The sequence below is a fragment of the Macaca thibetana genome, chromosome 19 (assembly GCF_024542745.1).
Source record: "Macaca thibetana thibetana isolate TM-01 chromosome 19, ASM2454274v1, whole genome shotgun sequence".
Classification (NCBI taxonomy): Eukaryota; Metazoa; Chordata; class Mammalia; order Primates; family Cercopithecidae; genus Macaca; species Macaca thibetana.
The window spans coordinates 37,929,086-37,940,821 of record NC_065596.1 but is presented as its reverse complement, the minus strand read 5'-3'; the positions used below and the strand labels follow the sequence as shown (position 1 = coordinate 37,940,821).

The 11,736-nt window shown below is 47.1% G+C and overlaps 1 protein-coding gene across 1 annotated transcript; it reads right to left on the bottom strand.

Moving 5' to 3' along the window:
* Positions 1 to 2,166: 2,166 nt before the first annotated feature.
* On the bottom strand, positions 2,167 to 10,938 carry ZNF530 (zinc finger protein 530). The gene is made up of 3 exons (XM_050768623.1): positions 10,689 to 10,938; positions 6,369 to 6,498; positions 2,167 to 4,757 (listed from the first exon to the last, which is right to left on the bottom strand). Exons 1-3 carry the CDS (start codon positions 10,716 to 10,718, stop codon positions 3,124 to 3,126), a joined length of 1,794 nt encoding a protein of 597 aa, XP_050624580.1. The 5' UTR covers positions 10,719 to 10,938; the 3' UTR covers positions 2,167 to 3,123.
* Positions 10,939 to 11,736: the final 798 nt, after the last annotated feature.

The following is an 11,736-nucleotide window of genomic DNA, read 5'->3' as shown; positions in this document are numbered from 1 at the left end:
CCCTATCAATGGTGTTGGACATATCTGTCACCCCCAAAGTTAACCTCAGGCCTTTACCCAAGGAGAAGTTTTATAAATAAAACCACAAAAAAAAAAAAAAAACCACGCTTTATAATGTCTACAATAAAATTCCAGAAAATTCAAGTCAATCAATTGTAAAGGAATGTCAAAAGGTACCTGCATATTCTGGAATGTATTATAAAAGAGCAAAAGTAAAATATGCAGATGAGATATGCTCATTCTCATGATTACAACAATGCTTCCATGAGTTTACACTTATGTCAGAACTTAAGTTGTACACTTTAAATATGTACAATTTATTCCACATCAGTTATAACTTGATAATTTTTTTTAATGGGTGCAATTAACAATCTCAGTCGTTGACACTTCAAAAAGTCTGGTTTTCTAGTCTCTATTGACTCTACCGTCTAGCTCCCAGGCCACGTAGAGGCAGTGGCGGGAAATACAGGTGAGCAATGAAGGCCATTTCCACCAGCATTAAGAGTATTGCTACTGGATGACAAAAGCCGGACCAAGGACAACTGAATCTCTCTTGACTTTTTTATTGTCTATGTAGCAATGGCCTTGAAGTAAACAGGCCAGAGAGGCTACAGGAATCCGTAAAACCCGTGTTGTCTCTAATGACTTGAGCTACAAGACACACATTTCTAGAGATTTCTGCACACAGTGATCCTGCAGTCATAGTCACTGGAACATTTGTGGATAATTTTTTTTTTTTTTTTTTTTTTGAGACGGAGTTTCGCTATTGTTGCCCAGGCTGAAGTGCAATGGCGTGATCTTGGCTCACTGCAACCTCCACCTCCCAGGTTCAAGAGATTCTCCCGCCTCAGTCTCCTGAGTAGCTGGGATTACTGGTGCCCACCACCACACCCAGCTAATTTTTTACTTTTAGTAGAGACAGGGTTTCGCCATGTTGACCAGGCTGGTCTCGAACTCCAGACCTCAGGTGATCCACCCGCCTCGGCCTCCTAAAGTGCTGGGATTACAGGTGTGAGCCATCGCGCCCGGTCTTTTTTTTTTTTGAAACAGTCTCTCTCCATCACCCAGGCTGGAGTGCAGTGGCGTGGTCTCAGCTCACTGCAACCTCCACCTCTGGGTTCAAGCTATTCGCGGTGTGTCAGCTTTCTGAGCAGCTGGGATTATAGACATGCACAACTGCACCTGGCTAATTTTTGTATTTTTAGTAGAGATGGGGTTTCACCATGTTGGCCAGTCTGGTCTCTGACTCCTGACCTCAAGTGATCTGCACGCCATGGCTTCCCAAAGTGTGGGGATTACAGGCATGAGCCACTGTGACTGGCCTGAATGGATCTTTTTTTTTTTTTTTTGAGACAGAGTCTCGCTCTGTTGCCTAGGCTAGAGTGCAGTGGTGCGACCTCGGTTTACTGCAACCTCTGCCTCCCAAGTTCAAGCAATTTTCTGCCTCAGCCTCCCGAGTAGCTGGGGTTACAGGCGCCCACCATCATGCCCAGCTAATTTTTGTATTTTTAGCAGAGATGGGGTTTCACCATCTTGGCCAGGCTGGTCTTGAACTCCTGACCTCGTGATCCACCCACCTCGGCCTCCCAAAGTGCTAGGATTAAAGGTGTGAACCACTGCACCCAGCCGGATGAAGCTTTATATGAGGAACAGTCCATGTAATTCGCTGCAGTCTCCTCCATTCCCTAGTATTCAACACAGCATTTCTTTACCAATTATGTTTCCCTCCAGCCCCATAGTTTTATACCTAGGGACACTAGCTCACTGAATTTTGTGTTTCAAGGGACACAGCTCCTTCACAGGACCTCATTAAGGGATTCTAAACATTGCAGGGCATTATGTGATATCCTCAATCAACAAGAAAAACTTTGTGTTGTCTCCAGAAACAATGGAAGTTGTCACAACTGCCCCCTCTGCAGAATGACCTCTGAGCCCACATGCAGGCAAAAATCAGAACCAGAAAGCCCTGCAGTGTCTCCTAGAAGGCCTCAGTAGCAATGCAAAACAGGCCAAAAATGGAGCAAAAGCTATATTCTGTCAGCATACTGTCCCATCTGAGGCAAACAAAATTTGAATCCCCACAAATGTTATATACCCTTTTAAGCTGACAGAGTCCTATTATGTCTCCAAACTACTCCACAGTTAATACAACTTACAAGATTAAAGGTGCTTACACAAAAGGCCTTTATCATTGCACAAGCCAGTTAACAGGCAGTTCCTGGTACGTGGTGGAAGCTAAAAAACGCTTCATCACAAGCATTGCCTGAGATCAACAATGTCCTCAAAAAACGCAGTCCTCTGGAAGCTGCCAGCAGAATTCAGGTCAGGTCCTGGGGCCAACAATGGGGTAGTTACATGCACTATGTAGCCAGAGGAGGAAATGAGAAATCCCCCTAAGAGCTTAGACTACTCATACTTTCCTCCAACTAATGGAAGAAGGCTGCCTCCCTGAGCATGCTAGGGTGGTGACTGATGCACACTCTGTGGGTCTCCCAGGGGGTAGAGATGAAAAGGCTTCAGCCACAGAAACTGGCAGTGATATGAATCTGGTAAGGTCCCTGGGCAGGTTTAGAGAGTACAACATAGCTACACATGCTTCCCACATACCTCAAATTTATGGGAATCCATAGATGTTTGGATACATGAGTCACATCAGGAGAAGGCTCTTCTCAAAGGCTAGCCTCCAGCGCCATCATACCAAATTAAAACAAACAAACAAACAAACAAAAAACACACAAATTCACAGCATATATAAGGCCTTTCTTCTTTGGGAAATCTTGTGTTAAATGTGACAACACAAGCTGGGCATGGTGGCTTATGCCTGTAATCCCAGCACTTTGGGAGGCCGAAGCATGTGGATCACCTGAGGTCAGGAGTTCAAGACCAGCCCGACCAACATGGTGAAACCTTGTTTCTACTAAAAATACAAAAATTAGCTGGGCATGGCGGCAGGCGCCTGTAATCTCAGGTACTCAGGAGGCTGTGGTAGGAGAATCACCTGATCCCAGGAGGCGGGGGTTGCAGTGAGCCCAGATTGCACCATTGTACTCCAGCCAGGGTGACAAGAGCGAAATTCCATCTCAAAAAAAAAAAAAAAAAAAGTGACAAAATAATTTCCCACATTCACTGCACATGAACTCTTCTGTGTCTTAAGAGGCCAGAGCTTTGGCTAAAGGATTTCCCACATTCACTGCATTCATAAGGCCTTTCTCCAGTGTGAACTCTCTTGTGTTGAATGAGGTGATTTTTGCGGGTAAAAGATTTCCCACATTCGCTGCACTCATAAGGCCTTTCTCCAGTGTGAACTCTCCTATGCTGAAGGAGGGCAGAGCTTTGGCTATAGGATTTCCCACATTCATCGCACTCATAAGGCCTTTCATTAGTGTGAACGGTCTGGTGTCGAATGAGGTGGGTTTTTCGGATAAAAGATTTCCCACATACACTGCACTCATAAGGCCTTTCTCCAGTGTGAACTGTCTGGTGCCGAATAAGGTCAGTTTTGCAACTAAATGATTTTTCACATTCACTGCACTTATAAGGCTTTGTTTTAGTGTGAGCTCTTCTGTGTCGAAAGAGGCCAGAGCTTTGGCTAAAATCTTTCCCACATTCACTGCACTCATAAGGCCTTTCTCCAGTGTGAACTCTTTGGTGTTGAATGAGGACAGATTTCTGGCCAAATGATTTCCCACATTCACTGCACACATAAGGCCTTTCTCCAGTGTGAAATCTTTGGTGGTGAATGAGGTAGATATTGCAACTAAATGATTTCCCACATTCACTACACTCATAAGGCCTTGCTCCAGTGTGAACTCTCCAGTGTCGAAAGAGGTTAGTGCTATGGCTAAAGGATTTTCCACATTCACTGCACTCATAAGGCCTTGTGCTAGTGTGGGCACTCCTGTGACGATAGAGGTTAGTGCTGTGGCTAAAAGATTTCCCACACTCACTGCACTCATAAGGCCTTTCTCCAGTGTGAACTCGTTGATGTTGAATAAGGACAGATATCTGGCGAAAGGATTTGCCACATTCACTGCAGTCATAAGGCCTTTCTCCAGTGTGAACTCTTTGGTGTTGAGTTAGGTGACTTTTGCGACTAAATGACTTCCCACATTCACTACATTCATGAGTGCTTGTTCTATTGTGTGCTTTCCTGTGTCGAAGAAAGCCAGAACTTTGACTAAAGGATTTCCCACATTCACTGCACTCGTAAGGCCTTTCTCCAGAGTCAGCTCTTTGGTGTTGAATGAATACAGAGTTTTCTCTAAAAGATTTCCTCTCAGTGTACTTGAGAGGCTTTTGTCCAGTGGGAACTCTGAAGTGTCGAATCCTGTGGTGTGGTCTCTCACTGCTGGGAGTCACCTGAAGCTGGAGAAGTCCTGAGGTGGCTGAAAAGTCCCTCCCAACTTCCCCAAACATGAAGGGTTTTCCTGACAGATGGAACCTGTAGTTCATCATAAATGAGGCCTGGTCCCCATCCATTTCAAAGAGCTTCTCTCCATTATCAAGCTTCTGGAGCTGGTGAAGGTTTGAATTCATCCAGAAATCTGATGCCCCACCCAAGTACAATTTCTGTCTACAGGGTGAGGCTTTGAGCTCAATCATTTGTAAAATGTCTCTCAGGACTGGGGTACAAATCTCACAGGGGTGACTCTTATCAGTGGATGTATCTGCCTTTGGAGTCCTGCCCTGTGACAGTTCTGACACAGAAATGCTCTCTGCAGAAGGTGCCCCCTCATCTTCTGCTCCACACCAACAACCTGAAAGAAGAGAAATGCTGAGAAAATACAGGTTCACTATGGTGTGAGAAGTTACATCAAAAATGTGTGTCAGACAAAGAATGAGTCTAAGAAAATGTTCTTAGGATACGAGAGCTGGTGGCAATTTGGGGAAAAAGGGCTCTACAAGTCACAGAAAACAAGGGAGGCCTTATGAGATGAAAGACACAAAGTTGGGGCACAACTCAGAAGAGGTAGGGTCTCTGGCTCACTATTCTTCCAGAAGCTTTTATCAGGACCTCCTCCCCTGATGAGAAGAGAGGACTTCGGTATACTGCACAGATTATTGGTGTCCAGGCCCAGGAGAAACCCATGGGAACTGAATACTAGGTGTGGAAGGACTATTTAAAATCATGTGCACATCTGACAACATATTACATGTGGGTCAGTGTTAGAGAACACTCAGAAGTCGCACTGGGAAGGAACAGGTAACACATGGAGGCCAGAAATTGGGAGCAGCTAAGGGCTGGAAGTCATGGATGAAATAAAAATCAGAACATGTGTAGAAAAGAAAAAAAAAGGCCAGGCGCTGTGGCTCATGCCTGTAATCCCAGCACTTTGGGAGGCTGAGGTGGGCGGACCACGAGGTCAGGAGATCTAGATCATCCTGGCTAACATGGTGAAAACCCAGCTAACATGGTGAAACCCTGTCTTTACTGAAAATACAAAAAAATAGCCAGGCGTGGTGGCGGGTGCCTGTAGTCCCAGTTACTTGGGGGGCTGAGGCAGGAGAATGGCGTGAACTCGGGAGGCGGAGCTTGCAGTGAGCAGAGATAACACCACTGCACTCCACCCTGGGCAACAGAGTGAGACTCTTGTCTCAAAAAAAAAAAAAAAAAGAAAAGGAAAAAAAGATAGAAATGATGTATGTCCTATGGAATTGGCACCCAATTACTGAGAACTCAGGACAGGTTTATGGCGTGATTAGAAACAGCCCTAGCGTCTTGCCCTCCCTTAGATGTCACTCATCAGGGCCAGGACTCCTCTGAGAGTATCTTGCCATTTGCACCCCATAAAGCAACCAGAGCCATCCCCCAATCCCAGTTGTGCAACTATACTGGGCCTGTAAGATGCAAGCCCTAAAGGGTAGACCAGAGAGGTGCACAGCCAGCACTGGCACAGAGCAACTCAGCACATAACAAACTACAGCAGTGAAAAATAATGTTACAAGAAAATCTTTTAGGTGGATCTTTATGAAAAGCCTATGGACCAATCAGTAGTTACCATCATGATGCCTGCAATTATTGAAACAGGCAGCTTGAGATTTTAGTTAGAAGCAAAAGGCAGAACACGGAGCAAACAGCATCCTAGAAGTGGACAAAGCCATCCTGTCATGGAGAAGGCAAGGACAAATCCTTTAGGTTGAAAGAAAGATCCTGTCTCCCAGACCCTTCACAGCATGCCTAGAGGCAACAGGTGTTAGGATAGTCTGGAGAGTGCCTTGCTTGGTGATGTCCCCCAGAATACATACACCAAGAAAGTGGGAAGGTCTGTAGAGCTCAGGGTCTAACTGAAGAAAGGACAGAGCTGCCTCAGGGACAGGGGAAAAGGAGAGACCCACAAAAGACACGGGGAGGAATAGGAGGGCCTTACCTAGGGATGCCATAACTGCAAAGTTCTCCAGCATCACATCGTGGTACAGGAGCCTCTGCGTCTCATCAAGGAGCTCCCACTCCTCCTGGGAGAAGTAAATGGCCACATCCTCAAAGGCTACAAAACCCTGCTATGATGGGGACAGTTCATTCCATGATCAGCATCTTTCCTAGGACCCCAAGTTGATTCCCCCACAGGTCCATCCCTGGCTCATCCTCCTCCCCATCTCCCCACCTCAGAGAATATGTCCATCCCCCACACGTTGATTCCCCCCACGTCCATCCCTGGCTCACCCTCCTCCCCATCTCCCCATCTCAGGAAATACAACAGGCCCTGATGCCACTGATGCCCACTCTCTCCTCATGGTCCCATTGGTCACTGTGTTCTCCCACAGCAACAACAGGCAGGTGGACAGATAGAAACCACATTCTCATGTCTATAAATTCTCCTGGAATCCCTCAGACCATGGCTCCCAAACACAACTGAAGGTCTGGGTTCACATTTCGCTCTCATGTCCTCAATGTCCAGACTCATGAAACAAAAGCTCACACTCCCTCTTCATATGTGCATCACTCTTTCTACCACACCTCTCTCACCCAACTCACTCCCTCAGCCACCTCCACCCTGATCCCACAACACAGGCATCTCTCCTGCCTTCCTATATGTTACTCAGCACAAGACATCTAGAAAGAGCTTGCAAATTCAAACGAGTTCCAGGACTACCCAGACCTCTGATGGTCCCTACTGCCACAGGTAGCCCCATATCCTGCTCTGAAGCCCTCCCTACCTGAGTCTATTCCTTTCATCAACCTCAGCTACCCAGAACCACATACATATGTCAGATACACATGGCCCTTTCCAACTTGTATTGCACTAAACAGTAACTGCCTTCCTCTCTTGCTACCCTTCATTCCAGTGGCCCTCCACCCAAGGTTAAGTGATGCTCCCAGATGACTACTTCTGCCCCTAAACTTATCCACCAGCCTGCATGAAACTCCGTAGGCATAGGAGCAGTCATAAGATCCTGGTGAGGCCATAGAGCAGTAAAGCATGAGGTCTGGCTTCAGCCTCATCTTGTCTGAAATCCCACTAGGTCTCTAATATGGTTTGGCTGTGTCTCCACCCAAATCTCATCTTGAATTGTAACTCCCACAATTCCTATGTGTCATGGGAGGGATCCAGTAGGAGGTAACTGAATCATGGGGGTGGGTCTTTCTTGTGCTGTTCTCGCAATAGTGAATAAGTCTCACGAGAACTGATGGTTTTAAGGCCGGTCGCAGTGGCTCACGCCTCTAATCCCAGAACTTTGGGAGGCCAAGGCAGGCGGATCACTTGAGGTCACGAGTTTGAGACCAGCCTGGCCAATGTGGCGAAACCCTGTCTCTACTAAAAATATGAAAATTAGCTAGGTGTGGTGGCGCACACCTGTAATCCCAGCTACTTGGGTGGCTGAGACAGGAGAATCCCTTGAGTCCAGGAGGTGGAGGCTGTAGGGAGCTGAGATCTCACCACTGTCCTCCAGCCTGGGAACAGAGCAAGACTTCATCTCAAAAAAAAAAAAAAAAAAAAAAAAAAAAAAAAAAAAAAAAAAAAAAAAGAACTGATGGTTTTAAAAAGAGGAGTTCCCCTGCACAAACTCTCTTTTTGCCTGCTGCCATCCATGTAAGATGTGACTTGCTCCTCCTTGCTTTCCACCATAACTGTGAGGCCTCCCCAGCCATGTGGAACTGTAAGTCCATTAAACCTCTTTTTCTTCCCAGTATCAGGTATGTCTTTATCAGTAGCATGAAAACGGACTACTGCAGCCTCCACATCCATCTTATGTTCACTCATCCTTCATAAACCTGGCCACCTGCCTGGTATCCTCTCTCTATATTATTCCTAGGCCCACTTCCCTCTATAACCTGTGTTTGTGATTTCCACAACATCCATCCAGATACCCAAGTATGGTACCCTCTTGTGGCTCCCATGCCTCCCTTTCCTGGGCCTGCTATTAATACTATCATCATGACCCGAAATCCCACTACTAAATGGGATCTATGATGTTACGGGCTCAAGTTTCTGCCCCATGCCCACCCACAAAATGCTTATGTTGAAGCACTAACACAATGAAGCGTAATATAGTGTGATAGTATTTGGAGATGGAATCTTTGGGTGGTAATTAGATTTAGATCAGGTCAAAAGAGCCCTCATGATGGAATTAATGCTTTTGTAAGAATAGAAAGAGATTCCTTGCTTTCTTCACATACTCCCTCCCAGGAAAGGCCATGTGAGGACAAACCAAGAAGGCAGCCACTGCAAGCCAAGAAGCAGCCCATCACAAATAAGTGAATCTATAGGCACCCTGATGTAGAACTTCCTAGCCTGAAGAACTGTGAGAAACACATTTTTGCTGTTTAAGCCACCAATATAGGTTATTTCATTATCAACCCAAAGTAAGACACTGATATAGCCTGGATATTTGTCCCCTTCAAATCTCACCTGGAAATGTGATCCCCAATGTTGGAAGTGGGGCCTAGTGGGAGGTTATCTGGGTCATGGAGGTGGATCCCTCATGAATGGCATAGTATCCTCCCCACAGTAATAAGCTCACATGAGACCTGGTCACTAAAAAGAGACTGGTGCCTCCCTTCTGTCTTGCTGGCTCCCTTTTTGCCTTCTGCAACGAATGGAAGCTTCCTGAGGCTCTCACCAGAAGTGGACACTAGCACTAAGCTTCCTGTACAGCCTGCAGAACTATAAGCTGTAATAAACCTTGTTTCTTTATAAACTACCCAGCCTTAGGTATTTTTTATAGTAATGCAAATGGCCTAACAGACATAGAGCTCCATCCTAGTTCAATACTATCCTCCACTCTTTGTAGAAGTTTCTATCCTGCACCCCTCCTCAGAGTCCAAGACCTGTGTGTCCACCTAGCCACTTGATACAGCTACTTACTTATTCTCTAAAACATTTCATATTTTTAACATGGACAAAACACAATCCTGATATCCTGAGTGAAAAATAATCCTACTATCTACTTGGCTCTCGCAGTAGATGGAGCTTCTATGCTTCCAGCTGCTAAACCCAAAAAGCCTTGAATCATCCCTTCTTATCTCTCAGTCCCAATACCAGAAAATCAGAGCCGACTTACAATCCAAAATTCAACCATTTCTACCACACTGTGGCCACTACTCTGGCCCACATCATCTACACTCGCCTGGACTATTGCATTAGTCTCCTCTTTCCTCTTCGGTATTGCTACCAACTCCCTTAAACCCACAGTCTGTTGTCTGTGCTCAGCCACAGGAACCTCATGAGGCCTGGGGAAGATCACTTCCCTCTTCTGCTCCAAATCTTCGCTGCTGCCATCATCTCCAGAACAAAGACATCCGAGACAGTCATTTAATTTCTAGCTCCTGTACCTCTGCTCTCTGTTCCCATGAGAAGGAAATGAGACTTGAGGTTCTCTTAACCAGCTCAGCCTCACTCCAAGCAGCTCCAAACACCTGTACTTATCTCTGGGACGAACTTCCACATTCATTCTATTATTTGCCAGCAAAAGGTACCACCTCATAGAACACCCACCCTGGGCATATTTTGTTCAGAGTCCCTAGGCTCAAAGCCTGGAAAAGCGGTAAGTAAGGAATCCCAGGTCACCACAGTCCCAGTCCCAGAGATCCCATTGCTGGAATCAGTGAGGTTCTGGATTTCCTCCACTCACCCTTGTAGTGTCTGTAAGTTCTTCTTACAGACCTATAAGTATTAGTGGCAATCTGTGGGAAGAGACACCTTCTGAGAGGCAGGTGACCACATTGCGGCTCCATGGGCTTCTGGTTCCAATGTGTAACACCAGAGCCAGGTGTCCTGGGATGACTGCTTTATATCTGGGTGTCAGTCCTTGGTGCTGACTTTTATCAGCTTTGTGACCTCGTAAAGAGACTAGGTCCCTCCATGCCTGCTATCATCACTGCCCTTCCAGTGAGTTCCTCTGAACAGCTTTTGTGAAACTTTTAGAAGCGTGACTGGGTCCGTGCCCCTTTTGTCCTACGCGCTGTGGCCCTCAGTGTGCTGGCGAAACTCAGTGGGGCCAATGCAGCGTGGCGCTGCCCCACCCTCTGCTCCCTGCCCGCGTGAGGCCGGCCTGGGTCTCCCCTGCCTCCTGGCTCAGGCGCAGCTCCAAGCCGTCGCTCTCCCGCTCCCTGCTACACTACCAGAAACGAGACCCAGCACCAGAGCCTCACTGTGCTGGACAATGCGGTCCGGCTGCAGAAAACCCTTCACGCGCCCCTCAGTTTCGGGTGCGGAGGGCGGAGGAGGCCGGGAGGACGCAGCGCTCACCAGGGTCGGGGCCCTCATTGCCGCCGCCATCGGACTCTGCGCACAGCGGGCCGGGAGCGGTGGACGATCCGGGCGGGGACACGAGCAAAGCAATCACCACCGCCGGCGACCGTCAGGCCCCGGCTGTGCAGCTGGGAAAACTACTCTCCTCGCGCCTTCTCGCTGTCAGCACCTGGGTCCAGATCCGGCACCCGCGGATGGAACTGACACAAGCCAAAGTGCCCGCCACTGGGAGGACGCCGGAAGTCCCGCCCAGACAAGTTGGGCAGAGCGGAAAAGTCCCTCACCTGGGCCTCATTGGCTCCACGCCAAGTGCCTGGCGCACGGGCCTCTGGGTAATGTAGTTCTCACCGCTTCCTGGGCTGGCAGAGCTTGCTCTTCTCCTGGACCTCAGGGAGGAATGGCCCCGTGCTGTGGAGGGGAAGCCTGAGAGGTGGTGTCTCCAGCCTCCTTGGACCAGGGAGGAGCTTCGCTGCTGTAAGGTACCATACAGAGATTTTTGGAGAGTATTGTGTACAACTAGTCACCTAGGTAGTCGGAGTCATTCAGATACAAAATGCCTCTATCCATGGTGAGAACCTAGTAAACATTACCTTCTTTCTCCACACATTTATGTAGAGTAGAACGTTAGAGTCAGCTTTGTGAATTTCATTATGCTCAGTAAGGAATGAGGGAAATAGAGTTTACACAGAGCCACGACAGGAATGATAAAACATCCGTTAGATCGCACCAAAGCAGGTGGACGAAAGTGGAATTCTGTCTCTGGTTCTCACAGAAAATGCCTCTCCTGCCTGTGTAATCAGTAAGTGTGTCTAATCCTGTAAGGAACAGTGTTTTATTCATATAATATTTCTTCCTGCATATTCTTAGATATGCTTCTTTTAGGATTGTAGCAACTTTCTAAACAAAAGAGCCACTTAGCATATGTCATTTTAAAGTAGAACAGTGTCTGTAGTGTTCACAGTCAGAGCACTTGTGCAAAGGGGACACCAGAATGCCAGAATAAAAGTTAGGGACACCTAGCTTTCATCTCTTTGATGGGAAATTT